Source organism: Symphalangus syndactylus, chromosome 13 (genome assembly GCF_028878055.3).
Source record: "Symphalangus syndactylus isolate Jambi chromosome 13, NHGRI_mSymSyn1-v2.1_pri, whole genome shotgun sequence".
Lineage (NCBI taxonomy): Eukaryota > Metazoa > Chordata > Mammalia > Primates > Hylobatidae > Symphalangus > Symphalangus syndactylus.
Window position 1 is genome coordinate 32,557,986 of NC_072435.2, and position 16,827 is coordinate 32,574,812.

General features: G+C 52.6%; 1 protein-coding gene and 1 long non-coding RNA gene across 2 annotated transcripts; one reads left to right on the top strand and one right to left on the bottom strand.

The window, feature by feature from the left end:
• Positions 1–2,996: 2,996 nt before the first annotated feature.
• Positions 2,997–5,109, bottom strand: LOC134732276 (uncharacterized). The gene is made up of 2 exons (XR_010115268.1): positions 4,169–5,109; positions 2,997–3,870 (listed from the first exon to the last, which is right to left on the bottom strand). It is a non-coding gene; the product is annotated as an uncharacterized lncRNA (long non-coding RNA).
• A 4,175-nt stretch (positions 5,110–9,284) lies between these two features.
• Positions 9,285–14,188, top strand: TNFSF9 (TNF superfamily member 9). Its single transcript, XM_055235643.2, has 3 exons — positions 9,285–9,594; positions 11,069–11,099; positions 12,889–14,188. The coding sequence occupies exons 1-3, from the start codon at positions 9,331–9,333 to the stop codon at positions 13,353–13,355; spliced, it is 762 nt and encodes a 253-aa protein (XP_055091618.1). The 5' UTR covers positions 9,285–9,330; the 3' UTR covers positions 13,356–14,188.
• The last annotated feature ends 2,639 nt before the right edge of the window (positions 14,189–16,827 follow it).

The following is a 16,827-nucleotide window of genomic DNA, read 5'->3' on the forward strand; positions in this document are numbered from 1 at the left end:
AATAATAATAATAATAATAATAATAATAATAATAATAAAATAGCTGACGAGGTGGCAGGTGCCTGTAGTCCCAGCTACGTGGGAGGCTGAGGCAGGAGAATGGCGTGAACCCCGGGGGGCGGAGCCTGCAGTGAGCCGAGATCGCGCCACTGCACTCCAGCCTGGGTGAAAGAGCGAGACTCCGTCTCAAAAAAAAAAAAAAAAATAGCTGAGTGTGGTGGCATGTGCCTGTAGTCCCAGCTACTCAGGAGGCTGAGGTGGGAGGATTGCCTGAGCCTGGCAGTTCAAGGCTGCAGTGAGCCATGATCATGCCACTGCACTCCAGCCTGGCCAACAGAGCGAGACCCTGTCTCAAACAAACAGTAAGATCCACTTCACTCCATACTTTCCTTCCTTCTTTTCTTCAGTTCCATCTGGCTCCTAGCTCACTCCGTAGCTGATTCATGCAAATTGCTCCGCTCACACCACTAATGCTCTGTTAGGCTTCACTCTGGGGTAGAGGACCCAGGCCAGGTAAAAGTTAACACTCGAAGAGGTCACTGGCTACATGATGGGAGACACACTACAAGGACCCTGAAAGGAGAAGATTTTTGCTAGGAAACAATCAAGGTGGACTTCCTGGGGGAGGAGTCTGTTCAGTCAACCTCAGAGGCAGAAGAAGGAGGGCTCCCCTGACAGAGCCTGGGGTGCTGTCCCTTCCAGCTACTTCCTGTGCAATCCCTCCCTCAAGGCCTGTGATGGTGAGGGTGGAGAGTGAGGCCCTTCCCCAGTGGGTGAGGAAAACCAGGGCCCACGCTTACTTCGAGGAGACAGCTGAGCACAGAGGTGTGACTCCAGCAAACGTGAGGTGCTAAGAGGGTGACGCTGAGTGCTCCACAGTGGGCGGGGCCGCCTGGCTCAGATGTCCCGACCACAGCGCGTCACGGCGCTCCCTGACTGCGGCCTGAGCCTTCCCCAGGCGTTGAGGTCTTGTTTCCCTTCCCTGGGGGACATTTTCAGAGCTCCGCCAAGCCCCCCAGCACAGATAGGAGTTCAGACCAGTCACAGTGAGACCTTGGCCAAGAGACCTCACTTTCTGGAGTTTTAATTTCTGTGCCCACGTTTTAGGGATGATGTCGTACCACAGAGCTGTAAAGAAACGTCAGTGACCATAACAATGACAGGTTGCCTTTATTGAACATTTACTATATGCTCGGCACGGTGCTCAGAGCAAGCTTTCCACCATTCTTTGAGATCCACTATGATTCCCATTTAACACATCTGAACGATGAGCTGAATCAGAGAAGTGAAGCAGCTTGCCCAAGATCACACAGCAAAAACTCCCACTCTCTCTCTTTTTTTCTTTTTCTTTTTTTTTCTTTTTTGAGACAGAATCTTGCTCTGTTGTCCAGGCTGGAGTGCAGTGGCACAACCTCCGCTCACTGCAACCTCTGCCTCCCGCATTCAAGCAATTCTCCTGCCTCAGCCCCCCAAGTAACTGGGATTACAGGCATGTGCCACCACGCCCAACTAATTTTTTGTATTTTTAGTAGAGACAGGATTTCACCATGTTAATCAGGCTGGTCTCGAACTCCCAACCTCAGGCAATCCACCCGCCTTGGCCTCCCAAAGTGCTGGGATTACAGGCATGAGTCACCATGCCCAGCCTGTCTTTCTTTTTTTAATTTTTCTTTTTATTTTAAAGACAAGGTCTTGCTCTTTTTTTGCCCAGGCTGGAGTGCAGTGGTGTGACCATAGCTCACTGCAACCTCTGCCTCCCCAGGTCAAGCGATCCTCTCACCTCAGCCTCCCTGAGTAGCTGGGACCATAGGTGTGTGCCATGACACCTGGCTAATTACTTTTTTTTTTTTTTTTGAGACGGAGTCTCGCTCTGTCGCCCAGGCTGGAGTGCAGTGGTGCAATCTTGGCTCACCACAACCTCCGCCTCCCGGGTTCAGGAGATTCTCCTGCCTCAGTCCACCAAGTAGCTGGGACTACAGGCGTGTGCCACCATGCCTGGCTGATTTTTGTATTTTTAGTAGAGATGGTGTTTCAGTATGTTGGCCTGGCCTTGTTTTTTTTTTTTTTTTTTTTTTTCTTGTAGAGATGGGGTCTCGCTATATTGCCCAGGCTGGTCTTGAACTCCTGGGTTCAAGCGATCCTCCCACCTTGGATTCCCAAAGTGTTCGGATTACAGGCATGAGCCACCGCGCGCGTCCCAGACAGCCACAACTCTGAAGAGCTGGAATTGAAGACTCCAGAGGCAGCAAACATTTTTTCTGAAAAGGACCAGACACTAAATATTTCGGGCTTTGTGAGCTAGTCAGTCCCTTGTCACAACTCTTCAACTCCACCGTAGTGTCAGGAAAGCCACCATAGGCAATACGGAATGAAGGGAGGATCACTTGAGCCTGGGAGTTTGAATGAGTGAAGGCCGAGTGCGGTGGCTCAGGCCTGTCATCCCAGCACTTTGGGAGGCCAAAGAGGGTGGATCAGGAAGTCAGGAGTTCAAAACCGGCCTGGCCAAGATGGTGAAACCCTGTCTCTACTAAAAATATAAAAATTAGTCAGGCATGGATGCGGGTGCCTGTAATCGCAGCTACTTGGGAGGCTAAGACAGAGAATTGCTTGAACCTGGGAGGCAGAGTTTTCAGTGAGCTGAGATGATGCCACTGCACTCCAGCCTGGGTGACAGGGTGAGACTCCATCTCAAAAAAAAAAAACAAAACCAAAACAAAACCAGAAAAGACAATATGGAATGAATGAGTGTGGCTGTGTGCCAGGCACACTTCATTTATGGACAGTAAATGGGAAATTCATATCATTTGCACATGTCAGGAAATGTTATTTTTCTTTTGACACTTTTCCAGACATTCAAAAACAAAAACAACTAAGTGAAAGGATCTTCGTTTGCAAGGCTGTACGAAAACTGCCAGTGGGCCAGATTTAGCTTTTGGCTGGAGTTTGCTGATCCTGGCTCCAGAGTGTTCTTAACCTTTATGCTATAATTATTTCTCTTTTCCTTTTTTTTTTTTTTTTTGAGATAGCGTCTCACTCTGTCACCCAGGCTAGAGTGCAGTGGTGCGATCCTAGCTCACTGCAGCCTCAATCTTCTGGTTTCAAGTGGTCTTCCAACTCAGCCTCCTGAGTAGCTGGGACTACAGGCATGAGCCACCATGCCCAGTGGCATCCGTATCTTTAAATCTTTTAAAAATTTATTAAATTTTTTTTTTGAGACAGAGTCTTGCTCTGTTGCCCAGGCTGGAGAGCAGTGGCGTGATCTTGGCTCACTGCAACCTCCACCTCCCAGGTTCAAGCAATTCTCCTGCCTCAGCCTCCCAAGTAGCTGGGATTACAGGCTTCCACCACCACTCCCATCTAATTTTTGTATTTTTATTATTTTTTTATTTTTTATTTTTTATTATTTTTTTTTTTTGAGACAGAGTCTCGCTCTTTCACCCAGGCTGGAGTGCAGTGGCGCGATCTCGGCTCACTGCAGGCTCTGCCCCCCGGGGTTCACGCCATTCTCCTGCCTCAGCCTCCCTTGTAGCTGGGACTACAGGCGCCTGCCACCTTGCCCGGCTAATTTTTTGTATTTTTAGTAGAGACGGGGTTTCACCGTGTTAGCCAGGATGGTCTCGATCTCCTGACCTCGTGATCCACCCGCCTCGGCCTCCCAAAGTGCTGGGATTACAGGCGTGAGCCACCGCGCCCGGCCAATTAATTTTTGTATTTTTAGTAGAGACGGGGTTTCACCATGTTGGCCAGGCTGGTCTTGAACTCCTGGCCTCAAGGGATCTGCCTGCCTCGGCCTCCCAATGTGTAGGGATTACAGGTGTGAGCCATCATGCCTGGCCTAGAGTGCTCTTAACCTTTATGCTATATTTCTTTCTTTTTTCGTTTATTTATTTATTTATTTATTTTATTTTGAGACGGAGTCTCGCTCTGTCTCCCAGGCTGGAGTGCAGTGGCGCGATCTCGGCTCACTGCAAGCTTCGCCTCCTGGGTTCACGCCATTCTTCTGCCTCAGCCTCTCCGAGTAGCTGGGACTACAGGCGCCCGCCACCACGCCCGGCTAATTTTTTTGTATTTTTAGTAGAGACGGGGTTTCACCGTGGTGTCGATCTCCTGACCTCATGATCCGCCCGCCTCGGCCTCCCAAAGTGCTGGGATTACAAGCGTGAGCCACCGCGCCCGGCCTTTTTATTTATTTTTTAAAGATAGGATCTTGCTCTGTTCCCCAGGCTGGAGTGCAGTGGTGCAATCATACCTCACTGCAGCCTTGACCTCCTAGGCTGAAGCAGTCCTCCCACCTCAGCCTCTTGAGTAGCTGGGACTACAGGCATGAGGTACCATGCCTAGCTGCATCAGTATCTTTAAATCTTTATTCCTGGCCTGGTGCGGTGGCTTATGTGTATAATTCCAGCATTTTGGGAGCCTGAGGTGGGTGGATCACTTGAGGTCAGGAGTTCAAGACCAGCGTGGCCAACATGGAGAAACCTTGTCTCTACTAAAAGGAGGCAGAGGTTGCAGTGAGTCGAGATGGTGCCCCTGCACTCTGGCCTGGATGACAGAGCAAGACTGTCTCGAAAAAAAAAAATCTTTATTCCTGGTTGGTCAGCTTCCTTGGAGAGGGACCTACTAACTATGCATCTTCTGGATCCTGGATGCAGAGGGCGTAGAGGCAAGCGCTGAGGGCATGTGTGTGTCTTAATTTCAACATTCACATCCCAGGTTCAATGAACACTCCTGTTTCCCACTACTCGCAATTTTTTTTTCTCTTTCCAGAAACTCTGCCATTTTCCTTTCTCTCTCTCTCTCTCTCTTTTTTTTTTTTTTGCTTTTTTTTGAGAAGGTGTTTCACTCTTGTCACCCAGGCTGGAGTGCAAAGGTGTGATCTTGGCTCACTGTAACCTCCGCCTCCTGGGTTCAAGCAATTCTCCTGCCTCAGCCTCCTGAGTAGCTGGGATTACAGGTATGTGCCACCATGCTGGCTAATTTTTTTTTGTATTTTTAGTAGAGGCGGGGGTTTCACCATGTTGGCCAGGCTGGTCTTGAACTCCTAACCTCAGGTGATTCATTCACCTCGGCCTCCCAAAGTGCTGGGATTACAGGCGTGAGCCACCACCCCCGGCCATTCCTTTCTCTTAAGAAAAAAAAAAAAAAAAGGCTGGACGCAGTGGCTCACACCTGTAATCCCAGTACTTTGGGAGGCCAGGGCAGGAGGATCCATTCAGCCCAGGAGTTAAGAGACCAGCCTGGGCAACATGGAGAGACTCTGTCTCAATTAAAATATAAAATAAAATATCCTGTGTGCATTCACTCAGGAAAAAATACAATAAAATAAAATAAAAAATAAAAAAGAATAAAAAAGGGCCTGGAGGCCCAGCAGCCCACCCAGGTAGCTCACGCCTATAATCCCAGCACTTTGTGAGGTCGAGATGAGAGGATCACTTGAGCTAAGGAGGTGGACTGGGCAATATGGTGAAACCCCATCTCTTCAAATAATACTAAATTAGCTGAGCATCGTGGTGCGTGCCTATAGTCCTAGCTACTCGGGAGGCTGAGGTGGGAGGATTGCCTGAGCCCGGCGGTTGAGGTTGCTGTGAGCTGTGATTACCCACTGCACTCCAGCCTGGGTGACGGTGTGAAACCCTGCCTCAAAAAAATAAAAATTACTTAGAAAGGGCCAGGTGAGGTGGCTCATACCTGTAGTCCCAGCACTTCGGGAGTCTGAGGTGGGATGGTCACTTAAGCCCAGGAGTTCGAGGTTGCAATGAACCATGATGACACCACTGCACTCCAGCGTGGGCAGCAGAGTGAGATGCTATTTTTTTTTTTTTTTGAGATGGAGTCTTGCTCTGTCACCCAGGCTGGAGTGCAGTGGTGCAATCTCAGCTCACTGCGACCTCCACCTCCCAGATTCAAGTGATTCTCTCACCTCAGTCTCCCAAGTAGCTGGAACTACAAGCGTGCGTGCCACCATGCCCAGCTGATTTTTGTAGTTTTTTTTTTTTTTTTTTTAGTAGAGACAGGGATTCACCATGTTGCCCAGGCTGGTTTTGAACTCCTGAACTTAAGTGATCCACCCGCCTCAGCTTCCCAAAGTGCTGGGATTACAGAAGTGAGCCACCACGCTGGGCTGAGAATCTATCTTAAAACAAAAAATTGCTTCTCTGATTCTCTGATTCTCTGTTATGGAAAATGGAGAGGAGTTGGTGTCCCGCAATTTTTTTTTTTTTTTTTGAGATATAGTCTCACTTTGTCACCCAGGCTGGAGTGCAGTGGCACGATCTCAGCTCACTGCAACCTCCGCCTCCCGGATTCAAGGATTCTCTTGCCTCAACCTCCGGAGTAACTGGGATTACAGGCATCTGCCATCACGCCCGGCTAATTTTAGTATTTTTAGTAGAGATGGGGTTTCACCATGTTAGTCAGGCTGGTCTTGAACTCCTGACCTCAGGTGATCCACCTGCCTCAGCCTCCCAAAGTGCTGGGATTACAGGTGTGAGCCACCGTGCCCGGCCTTCTTCCGCAAATTTATCTATGGTAAACTTCTGTATTTTAGCCGCCATCCACCACATTGTTCATGGTTGAGGGGATTCACCAACGAGTAGGTCTTAGGGGTGGTGGAAATCTAAGGAAACTCACCTTTCCATTCTGCTGGCTTGTAATTTTTTTTTTTGGTTTACGAACAATTGCTCAAGTGTCACTACAGTGAAGTTTCAGGAGACAGTGAAAGCAGAGGCTGGTTCAGTTTGTCATCTTGACCCGGAAGGGATGGCGTAAAGGGAGACATGCGCGGTGAGAAGGTGTCTGGCAGTTGCAGGTCTGGGGAAAGAATGTTCCAGGCTGAGGAATAGCAGATGCGAAGGAAAAACGTGGGCACAAGTGGCATTCTCAAACTTGCGGGGCCGACGGAATCTTCTGGAGGACACCCCCTCTGAGAGTTTCCAGGGGTTTAGGCCGGGGTGCTAGAATTTGCATAGCTAATTGATAGTGGCCCTGTTGCTGGGTTGGGCCTCATACGTGGAGAACCCAAACCGTATATAGGAGGTGTTTAGCATTTGGTACTGTTCCCTCAACACTAGCCAGTCACATTACTGTTTTCTCTGTAATCCCCCTGGGAGGCCCAATACAGGACCAGACACAGTGCTGGCACTGGAAGATACTTGTTCTGTTGAATGAGAAGTCTCCCTTATGACTGGGCACGGTAACGTATGACTGTCATCACAGTGCTGAGAGGCCAAGATAGGAGCATTGCTTGAGTCCAGGAGTTTGAGACCAGCTGAGCAACATAGTAAGACCCTGTCTCTGCAAAAAGTAAAAAATTAAAAAAAAAATGGGTAAGCATGGTGGTATGTGCCTGTAGTTCCAGCTATTCAGGAGGCTAAGACAGGAGGATGGCTTGAAACCAGGATTGGAGGCGGCAGTGGGCTATGATCGTGCCACTGCACTCCAGCCTGGGCAACAGAGCAAGACCTCGTGTCTGACAACAAAACAAAAGTCCCTTTATTTTATGGGCTGTTGACTCCTGCTAGCAGCGGGATGAAAGGCGTGGTCTACCCTCCCATCTCCTGTGGGGCTGAAAGATGGGAAGGGAGTCGGCCATTGTGGACCCACACTGGTCTGGGCAGACCAGGACTTCAACACCAGCCAAGGGCTTTCCCCGGGTCACGTCCCTCTCCATCTGGGAGTGCTTCCTCTTTTGGGTCCAAGTTTTCACCGCTTCTTGGCCCATCCTCCCAGCGCCGGATTGGCCGCCTCCAGCAGGCCAGAGCAGATGGGAAATGTGTTTCCTCCAACTCGCTCGACACTGTCCCTTTCTTGCAAGGGGAATTTCTCCACCTGGACTCTCCGAGCTTCTGCTTGTAGGGTCCCGAGGGGCTCCTGCCGGGAAGCATCCAGTGGGTGGGTGGGGGCAGGCCAGGGAAGGCCCAGGGGTCCTGGGGAAGGTGGCCAGGAGGGCTGAGCATGACACTCAGGGTTCCACTGGGGGGTCAGGGATGGGGGGCAGGTGCTCCAGGAGTGAGGGTGGTTGAGGCTTGGCTGAAGCCTGACCCTTCTTAGGAAGTGCTGGATGTGGGGGAACCTGGCGGAGTCCTAGTAATGGGGGACTAGGGGGTGCTGAGAGGAGGGGAAGGAGACAAAGAGAGACTAAGAAGGAAAAGGAGAGAGACAGGGAGAGACAGAGTCAGAGAGAGACAGAGGGAATCAGAGACAGAGAGAAACAGGCAGAGAGACAGAAAGAGTGAGAGCCAGAGACATACAGAGACAGGGAGAGACACAGAGATGCAAACAGAGAGGGAGTCAGAGACAGAGATAACAGAGCCAGAGACAGGGAGAGGCAGAGACAGAGAGAGACACACAGACAGACATAGATAACAGAGCCAGAGACAGGGAGAGGCAGAGACAGAGAGACACAGAGACAGACATAGATAACAGAGCCAGGGACAGGGAGAGAGTGTCAGAGACAGAAAGAGACAGACAGACATAGATAACAGACAGAGGCAGGGAGAGAGTGTCGGAGACAGAGAGACAGACACACAGATAACAGAGCCAGAGACAGGGAGAGTCAGAGACAAAGAGACACACAGACAGACATAGATAACAGAGCCAGAGACAGGGAGAGAGACACAGAGACAGAGACATAGAGACAGAGATAACAGAGACAGAGACAGAGAGTCACAGCCAGAGACAGCGACGGAGATAACAGAGGCAGAGAGAGGGAGAAAGATAATAGAGCCACAGAGAGATAAAGACAGAGATAACAAAGCCAGAGGCAGAGATAACAGAGCCACAGATGGAGAGAGATACAGAGACAGAGATAACACAGCCAGAGGCAGAGATACAGAGACAGAGATAACAGAGCCAGAGACAGGGAGAGAGCATTAGAGAGAGAGATAGAGAGATAATACAGGCACAGAGGCATGCATAGACATAAACTGGCAGAGAGAGAGAAAGATCTCCTTCCACCCACTGCAAAGACAATCAACAGAGACAGAGAAAGACGTTAACGGAGAGACACACAGAGCAAAGTAGACTGACTCAGCAAGAGACCCACAGAGATACCAGGAAAGAGCGGCAGAGAGGGAGGACCAGGGCGATGGAGAGACAGCAGGGAGAAAGGAACCTGGAGCCGAGCTTGGAAGGCCGGAAACAGAAAGGAGAGCGAAAGGCGGAGAGAGATCCGAGTGGAGAAAATTCCGCAGAGTCACGGGGCGAGGGGAAAAGGCGCTGGGCTGGGAAGGGGCGTGGCCGCGGGCGGAGGGGCGTGGCCGTCTCTACACCGCCTTTATAACCCTGCAGCTCTAAAACGCGGCGCGCTGTGTCTTCCCGCAGTCTCTCGTCATGGAATGCGCCTCTGACGCTACCCTGGACCCCGAGGCCCCGTGGCCTCCCGCGCCTCGCGCCCGCGCCTGCCGCCTGCTGCCTTGGGCCCTGGTCGCTGGGCTGCTGCTGCTGCTGCTCGCTGCCGCCTGCACCGTCTTCCTCGCCTGCCCCTGGGCCGTGTCCGGGGCTCGCCCCTCGCCTGGCTCCGCGGCCAGCCCGAGACTCCGCGAGGGTCCCGAGCTTTCGCCCGACGATCCCGCCGGCCTCTTGGACCTGCGGCAGGTGAGACGTGCCCCGACCCTCGGTAGCTGGTCTCGCGGGAGACCCCTCCCGCCCCTCTGGGACTCCCTTCTCCCTCCCGCCCCCCAGGGACACCTGTTCTACACTCCCGGCCGGGGAGAGGAGACCCACGGGGGCTCCCATTCTCCATCTAGCACCGAGGCCGGGGGGACACACCTTTCATCCCGCACCCCTACGACACCTCATCTGTACCCCAGGCCGGGGGCGGGGAGGAGACCGCCCAACAGTTCTTTTTGGACCCCCCAAGGGTCTCCTTCTTCTAGTCCGGGGGGCACCCCTTTCATCCTGCGCCTGCTACGAGACCCTATCTGTATCCCGGGCGGGGGAGAGGAGACCCCCGCAAGTTCTTTTTGGACCTCCAAGGGCTCTCCTTCTCCGTCTTGCACGGGAGGGCACCCTTTTCATTCCGCATCCCCACGAGACCCCATCAGCACCCCAGGCCAGGAGGAGGAGACCCCCACAGTCCTCAACCCCCCAGGGATACGTCTTCTGCACCCCGGGTCGGAGAAAGGCTGGCTTTCCTCCATGTGGCACTGGGTGGGGGCACCACTCTTCATTCCGCATTCCGAAGGCACCCCCTCTGCACCCTGGACGGGGGACCCTCCGCGGTTTTCCAACCCTCGACGGCTTCCTTTCTCTATGTAGGACTTAGGACATTGAGGGCACCTCTTTTTACCCCGCACCCCCACAAGATCTGCATCTCTGGGGGGAACCTTTTTTCCATCCCCGATCCGAGGGGGGCACTTCCTCTTTATCTGGGACCACCAAGGAGACCCCCAGTTCCTTTGCTAACTCCCAAAGAACCTTATCCCCAACCGCTGAGGTATCCACCTCTCCCTTTCAAGACCCCCAGGGGAATACCCCCAAGGGGCCTGGAAAGAAGAGGGATCTCTTTTCCCTCCTGAATTCTCGGAGATCTGTCCTTGGGGCAGGTTGAGCCACCAGCTTCGTGTGTGTGTGTGTGTGTGTGTGTGTGTGTGTGTGTGTGTGTGTGTGTTCGTGTGGGTTTGTGTGTGTTCGTGTGGGTTTGTGTGTGTTCGTGTGGGTGCTTGTGTGTGTTCGTGTGGGTGCGTGTGTTCGTGTGGGTGTTTGTGTTTGTGCGTTCGTGTGGGTGTTTGTGTTTGGCGTGTTTGTGCGTTCGTGTGGGTGTTTGTGTGTGTTCATGTGGGTGTGTTTGGATGTTTGTGTTCGTGTCTGTGTGTTTGTGTGTGTTCGTGTGGGTGTTTGTGTGTGTTAGTGTGGGTGTTCGTGTGTGTTTGTGTTCGTATGTTTGTGTTCGTGTGTGTGTTCGTGTTTGTGTGTGTGTGTTTGTTCGTGTGTGTGTGTGTGTGTGCGCGTTCTCTGTTCTTTAGTTGGGAGGGAAGGGAAGCGTAGGCTTCACGTCTGCACAGTGGGGACAGAACCTCCATTTTCTAGGGGAACCCCCATCCACTTTCCTCCTTTCCACTTTTAACAGGGCATGTTTGCGCAGCTGGTGGCACAAAATGGTGAGTGTCCTGCGCCACTTCCGGTCCCTGCCCCACCCCCCCAGGGATACGAAGAAGGGGGGACACCTGGAGAGTGAGGCTCTGCCGCCCACCGGCTCTGACCCTTGACCGCTGCTGTGTCTGAAAGCTGCTACTTCACCTCTTTGAACGCCACCGATCCCTCTTTCTGACTTGCCCTGACTCTCTGGATGCCATGGCCTCCCCATCAGACCCCTATCTGGGCCCACCTGGGACCCTGGCCCTCTCAGAGCTGGGGCTTGATACTCCAACTCCCAGCCTGGTTTTGCGTCTCTGGCCTCTTTCTTTTCGAAACTCTCTTCCCCGCTGCTATTCTTCCCTCTTTCCTGCCCCTTCCCCACTCCCCCAGCCTCTCTTCCCCACCTCTTCCCCTTGCCCAGAGCCTCCTCCTTACTCCCATTCTCTCCCCTATCCCCAGGCCCTCCTCCTGTCCCCTTCCCTTCGCCTAGACCCTCCTCCCTGTCCCTTCCCCTGCCCCTTCCCCAAACCCTCCTCCCCACCCCCATGCTCTCCCCATTTCCAAGACACTCCTCCCAGCACCTTCCCTCCCCGCGAGACCTCTTCCCCCATCCCCTCCCAGAGACACCCTTCCTCCTTCCCCTCTCCATCTAGCGGTCACTTCCCCCTTTCCCCTCCCCCTCCAGAGACCCCTTCCCCCTCCAAAGACCCCTTCCCCCTTCCTTCCCCCTCTAGAGACCCTTTTCCCCTTCCCTCCCCTTCCAGAGACCCCTCCCCCTCCCCCTCCAAAGACCCCTTCCCTCTTCCCCTCCCTCTCCAGAGACGCCTTCCCTCTCCCTCCAGAGACCCCTTCCCCCTTCCCTGCCCCCTCCAGAGGCCCCTTCCTGCTTCCCTCCCCCTCCAGAGGCCCCTTCCCCCTAACCTCCCCCTTGTCCCTTCTCCCCCTCCAGAGACCCCTTCCCCCTCCCCCTCCAGAGACTGCTTCCCTCTTCCCTCCCCCTGCCTAAGACTCTAAGACTCCCCTCCCTACCCCTTCCCCTCCCTGCCATCTTCTCTCCTTGGTGCTTCCTTCCCCTAACCCCCCCGCCCCCCCCGCCCACCTCTTCCTGCTCCCTTTTCCTTTCTTTGAAGTCCTCTGTTACCAGGTCCCCTGTCCACCCCTCTCAAAGTTCCCTTGATTCCCTGATGGATCCTTCCCCTAGAACTTGCTCCTTTCCTAACAGCCTTCCCTCTCCCTCCCAGCTCCCTCTCCACCTCTCCTCTCCCCTTTCCTTCCTTCTCTCCCTTCTCCCACCATCTCCATTCTGCCCGGGATCTGCTGCTCCCTCCAACCCCCTCACCGCCCTCTCCAGGAGTCCCCTTACCCCTCCCCGAGGCCTCTTCCAGCCAGACTCGCCTGGCCTTTTGCTTTTTTCCCCCTCTTCCTCTTCCTGGAAGTCTTTCCCTGCACCCGCATCCCTCCTTCCTCACCCAACCTCTTGGAGTTCTGCCCGTTGCCCTGTCCTGACTCTTGTCCTTCTCCCTGGATTCCCTTCCTCTGTTCTATCTCTGTCTTTCCCTCCCCCAGCTCTACCCCTGCTCAGAGTCCCGCCCCCCACAACCTCAGTCCTCTTCAATCAGCACCCCCTCCACGCCCCCCGCCCAGGCTCCTCCCTCTGCTCCCCCGTCCCGCTCCCCGCCCCGCCATTCCCCGCCCCCCAGCCCCTGACCCGTTCTTTTCTCCCAGGGCTGCGCTGACATGCTTGGTGCTCAGCCACGCTCAGCTGTGCTGGGACATGCTCAGCTAAGCTAAGTGCATGCTTTCCTCCCACAGTTCTGCTGACCGATGGGCCCCTGAGCTGGTACAGTGACCCAGGCCTGGCAGGCGTGTCCCTGGCGGGGGGCCTGAGCTACAAAGAGGACACGAAGGAGCTGGTGGTGGCCAAGGCTGGAGTCTACTATGTCTTCTTTCAACTAGAGCTGCAGCGCGTGGTGGCCGGCGAGGGCTCAGGCTCCGTTTCTCTTGCGCTGCACCTGCAGCCACTGCGCTCTGCTGCTGGGGCCGCCGCCCTGGCTTTGACCGTGGACCTGCCACCCGCCTCCTCTGAGGCTCCGAACTCGGCCTTCGGTTTCCAGGGCCGCCTGCTGCACCTGAGTGCCGGCCAGCGCCTGGGCATCCATTTGCACACTGAGGCCAGGGCACGCCATGCCTGGCAGCTTACCCAGGGCGCCACAGTCTTGGGGCTCTTCCGGGTGACCCCCGAAATCCCAGCCGGACTCCCCTCACCGAGGTCTGAATAACGCCCAGCCTGGGTGCAGCCCACCTGGACAGAGTCTGAATCCTACTCCATCCTTCATGGAGACCCCTGATGCTGGGTCCCTGGTGCTTTCTCTACCTCAAGGGGCTTGGCAGGGGTCCCTGCTGCTGACCTCCCCTTGAGGACCCTCCTCACCCACTCCTTCCCCAAGTTGGACCTTGATATTTATTCTGAGCCTGAGCTCAGATAATATATTATATATATTATATATATTTCTATTTAAAGAGGTTCCTGAGTTTGTGAATGGGCTTTTTTAGGGGAGTTGTTGGAGGGGGGAGGTCTTCGACATTGTCGAGTCTGGTCTTGAACTCCTGGACTTAGACGATCCTCCTGCCTCAGCCTCCCAAGCAACTGGGATTCATCCTTTCTATTAATTCATTGTACTTACTTGCTTATTTGTGTGTATTGAGCATCTGTAATGTGCCAGCATTGTGCCCAGGCTAGGGGGCTATAGAAACATCCAGAAATAGACTGAAAGAAAATCTGAGTTATGGTAATACATGAGGAATTTAAAGACTCATCCCCAGCCTCCACCTCCTGTGTGATACTTGGGGGCTATTTCTTTTTTTTTGAGATGGTCTTGTTCTGTCGACCAGGCTAGAATGCAGTGGTGCAATCATGAGTCAATGCAGCCTCCAGCCTCGACCTCCCCAGGCTCAGGTGATCCTCCCATCTCAGCCTCTCAAGTAGCTGGAACCACAGGTGTGTGCCACCACACTTGGCTAACTTTTTAATTTTTTTGCGGAGACGGTATTGCTATATTGCCAAGGTTGTTTACATGCCAGTACAATTTATAATAAACACTCATTTTTCCTACCTCTGGAGAGTCGGTTGTTAAATTACCAGCACACGCTGTCCCTCTCTGCTCTACAGAGCTGGCCAGTTTCTTCAGCCCCATAGTTTCCCCACCATACGGATCTTTCACGGCCACCCCTATAACTAGATACATCCTCTGGCAGGCTAAGACAGCCCTGTGATTCTGCAACCCAGGCCTTAACATAGGATTTGTGGGTAGAGGCGGATGGTCGCCCCAACTCTGGTCCAGGAGCCACTGTCAAATCTGATTGGTCACCGCCTGTCTGGTACCGAGTTGTTTGCCTGTTTTGAATAAGAACCCTGGCAACAGGTGATTCAATTCCTTCGTCCCAGATGATTGGGTCAGGTTGTACACGTGACTTGAGCTGGGCCAATCAAATCTCCCCAGAAATGTGGGTGGGCTGGACCACAGAGGCTAGAGAGTGGAGAAGAGGAAGTTGTGCAAAGACTCAGGTGTGACCACGGAGTTCCAGAGAGACACCAGAGCTACTTTGATTTCCTTCTTGCCTCTTGCTGGTGACATGGGTTGCCATTTTAATGGCAAAACTGCAATAACTTTTGCCTCAACCTAATAGGTTTCTAGGGCTGCCATAAGAAAGTACCGTAAAGTGGGTGGCTTAAAGCAAACGAGATTTGTTTTCGCTCGGTTCTGGAGGCCAGAGTCCAAAGTCAAGGTGTTGACAGGGCCATGCTCATTCTAAAGGCTCCAGGGAAAAGGCCTTCGTTGCCTCCTCCTAAGTTCTGGTGGTTGCCAGCAATCCTCTAATCTCTGCCTCTGTTGCTCACATGGCTGTGTTCTTTCTGTGTGACTCCATTTCTCTGTCTCTTTTTCCTCTTTTTTTCTTTGAGATGGAAGGAGTCTCACTCTGTCAACCCAGGCTGGAGTGCACTGGCGCCATCTCGGCTCACTGCAACCTCCACCTCCCGAGTTCAAGCAATTCTCCTGCCTCAGTCTCCCGAGTAGCTGGGATTACAGGCGCGTGCCACCACACCTAGCTAATTTTTCTATTTTTGGTAGAGACAGGGTTTCACCATGTTGGCCAGGCTGGTCTTGAACTTCTCCTGACCTCAAGTGATCCGCCTGCCTCGGCCTACTGAAGTGCTGGGATTACAAGCATGAGCCTCTATGCCTGGCCGCTTCTTCCTTTTTATGCATTGTTTTTTTTTGTAGAGATAGGGTTTGCTATGTTGCCTAGGCTGATCTTGAACTCCGAGCAACCCTCCTGCCTCAGACTCCCAAAGTGCCGGGATTACAGGTGTAAGGCACCAGGCCCGAACTCTCCCCTTTTTATAAGGACACCAGTCATGCTGGATTCAGGGCCCATCCTCTTCCAATGTGACCTCATCCTAATTTAAATAATTACATCTGCAAAGACCCTATTTCCAAAGAAGATCATTAATATACTTTGGCTCTGTGTCCACACCTACCTTTTTTTTCTTTTTTTTTTTTGAGATAGACTCTCATCTGTTGCCCAGGCTGATGTGTAGTGGCGCAGTCTTGGCTCACTGCAACCTCTGCCTCTTGGGTTTAAGTGATTCTCCTGCCTCAGCTCCCTGAGTAGCTGGGATTACAGGTACAGGCCACCACTCTTGGCTATTTTTTTTGTATTTTTAGTGGAGCTGGGGTTTCACCATGTTGGCCAGGCTGGCCTTGAACTCCTGACCTCAAGTGATCTGCCCACCTTGGCCTCCCAAAGTGCTGAGATTACAGACGTGAGCCACTGTGCCTGACCCCCTTGGGGTTCTGAGCTCCCCTAAGCTAAAATCAAGGTGACTGAGGATTGCTTTCCTTCTGGAGGCTCTAGAGGAGAATTGCTTTCCTTGTTTTTCCAACTTCTAGAGGCTTTGTTTTTAATTTAATTTAATTTTGTAAAGACGGGGGTCTCCTCATGTTGCCCAGGCTGGTCTTGAACTCCTGACCTCAAGGGATCCTCCTGTCTTGGCCTCCCAAAGTGCTGGGATTACAGGCATAAGCCACCGCACCTCACAGCTGATGGTTTTAAAGTGTGGCACTTCCCCCTTTGCTCTTTCCTTCTTGTTGTCTTGTAAGATGTGCCTTGCTTCCCCTTCATTTTCTGCCATGATTATAAGTTTCCTGAGGCCTCCCCAGCCATACAGAACTGTGAGTCCATTAAACCTCTTTTCTTTCTTTTTTTTTTTTTTTTTTTTTTGAGACGGAGTCTCACTCTGTCACCCAGGCTGGAGTGCAGTGGCATGATCTTGGCTCACTGCAAGCTCTGCCTCCAAGATTCATGCCATTCTCCTGCCTCAGCCTCTGAGTAGCTGTAACTACGGGTGCCTGCCACCATGCCTGGCTACTATTTGTATTTTTAGTAGAGATGGGGTTTCACTGTGTTAGCCAGGATGGTCTCGATCTCCTGACTTTGTGATCTGCCCACCTCGGCCTTCCAAAGTGCTGGGATTACAGGTGTGAATCACTGCGCCCAGCCAAACCTCTTTTCTTTGTAAATTACCCAGTCTCAGGTAGTTCTTTATAGCAGTGTGAAAACAGACTAATACAGTCATATTCCAAAATTCCAAGAAGGGCAAATATAGTGAGGAGCCACTGTTCAACTCAGCCTAGTATCGTGTTGGGGGCCATGAAACGTCTGAGTGTGTTCCCATGAATTTTCTTCTGG